Source organism: Acytostelium subglobosum (genome assembly GCF_000787575.1).
Source record: "Acytostelium subglobosum LB1 DNA, scaffold: scaffold66, whole genome shotgun sequence".
NCBI classification, from domain to species: Eukaryota; Evosea; class Eumycetozoa; order Acytosteliales; family Acytosteliaceae; genus Acytostelium; species Acytostelium subglobosum.
In genome coordinates, this window is record NW_012236467.1 from 4,666 (window position 1) to 6,431 (window position 1,766).

Genomic DNA, 1,766 nt, shown 5'->3' on the forward strand with positions numbered 1-1,766 from the left:
TTGTTGAGAACCTATACGCCTCCTTGCCACAACGAATGGAGGACATTATAACAGCGAATGGATGGTGGACCAAATATTGACAACCTCCTTTGTCATTATTCTAGTTCATCGTTCCGATACCTTCGATCAATTTTCGTTGCATAAATAATGGCCATGTTCACTACTTATCATTTCAACACTCTCATTCAATTATTTGTAAATAAATATAACTAGCAATAAGTAATTCAATCAAGATTAGTAGATAATTGAGTCTATTATTTAGAGAGATAAGATATCATTTGGTATCTCTTAATATTGAAGAGATATCAATCACCTATCTGTTTGCTCAGGGGGTGGCCATAACTTATGAAACGTACTGTAAGAAGACCCTCACCAGGACCAAACAATCAAGATCTCCAAAGGTCCTTCTACAGCGGTATGTTTCTGTTTGTTTTTAAAATAATGCAGCGCTATCAAGTTAACTCACCGACAACAACTAATGTGTCGTCAGGCAAACACAAATTTCATGGCATCAAGTTTGAAGTAGGAATCCGACTGGATGGCTACATCGTTTGGGTTGGCCCTCCTCAACCAGGAAGCAAGCATGATTTAACCATCTTTGAAGATGGAGAGTTGGCCAATGAGTTACTGCCTGGTGAGAAGATTTTGGCCGACTCAGCCTACGTCTCAAAGAACCACCCATTCGTTACACCAATTAAGAAACAGAGGAATACCAGAACAGTCACCAAGTTCCTCACAGTTGAACAACGCATCTATAATTTCCAGATCTCAAGATTGCGTATCAAGATTGAACACTGCTTTCCAAAGGTCAAGGCTCTCACGATGTTTGGCTCCACCTATAGATCACAGCGCCACCACCTCGATCTATACTTCCGCGCAGCATGTGCCCTCATTAACTTTCAAAGCTTTGGAGTATGTTGAGCGATTGGTATGTTACCAAAATGAATGTAAATAAATGTTTGTTCTAGTCTTCAAGTCAAGTACCAGTGATGAATGTTTGAATGTTTGATCAACAGAGGAATACGTGTATTCCCAAAAATCTATTGAGGCATGTTGATGCTCAAGGTGGTGGCAGCGAATTGAAGTCCATCAGCGTTGCGATTGACAAGGACGGGGCAGTCAAAGAAGATGTGCGACGATGTGAGGATGTTACGGGCGCCGCAGGCTGGGCATGCGGGTGGAGGTTTGATGAGTGGTAGGAGCTTGGCTGAATATCTGAATATGGTGTTGTGTGCACGTTTGTGCTTGACCATGTTGATAGCTGGGAATAGTTTGGTGTAGTCGATGTTGTATTGCAGTTGTATACCTAACTGGGAAGGAGTGATAGGTATGACAAATAGAGATATATATATATGTATAACTGTATAATGTATAGAATGCCCGCTTTATTAGTGTATTATGAATTTTTTATATTTCACACAGGAGCATATACACTCCTGGCTTCTCGATTTATTGCATTTGCATTTTCGATATGTTTTCACTTCGACCCTAGGGCATTTTTGTGGGGAGTGATAGTTGGTGTTGTCTTGTGATTTCGCACTTTCGAATTTGGACTCCAACTTGAGGTCTAGTTCGGGTCAGGGAAGCTTGACTTTCAAAGTAAGTGCTGCAGTTTACCGTCATGCCAAGGACTGACCATCATCTGTCTCAGATTGATTGTCCAACTGTGGATAGATGCAGTCTTCTCTGACCATTTGCAATGTGGGATTGCATCTCTGATCGCTTTCTCTTTCCTCTCTCTCTCTCTTCTCTCTCTCACTACTACA

At 41.3% G+C, this 1,766-nt stretch overlaps 1 protein-coding gene across 1 annotated transcript; it reads left to right on the forward strand.

The window, feature by feature from the left end:
* Nucleotides 1–345: 345 nt before the first annotated feature.
* Nucleotides 346–921, forward strand: SAMD00019534_126560 (hypothetical protein; the record flags this gene model as incomplete). Its single annotated transcript, XM_012892118.1, has 2 exons — nt 346–415; nt 491–921. The coding sequence occupies 2 exons, from the start codon at nt 346–348 to the stop codon at nt 919–921; spliced, it is 501 nt and encodes a 166-aa protein (XP_012747572.1).
* Between the last annotated feature and the right edge of the window lie 845 nt (nt 922–1,766).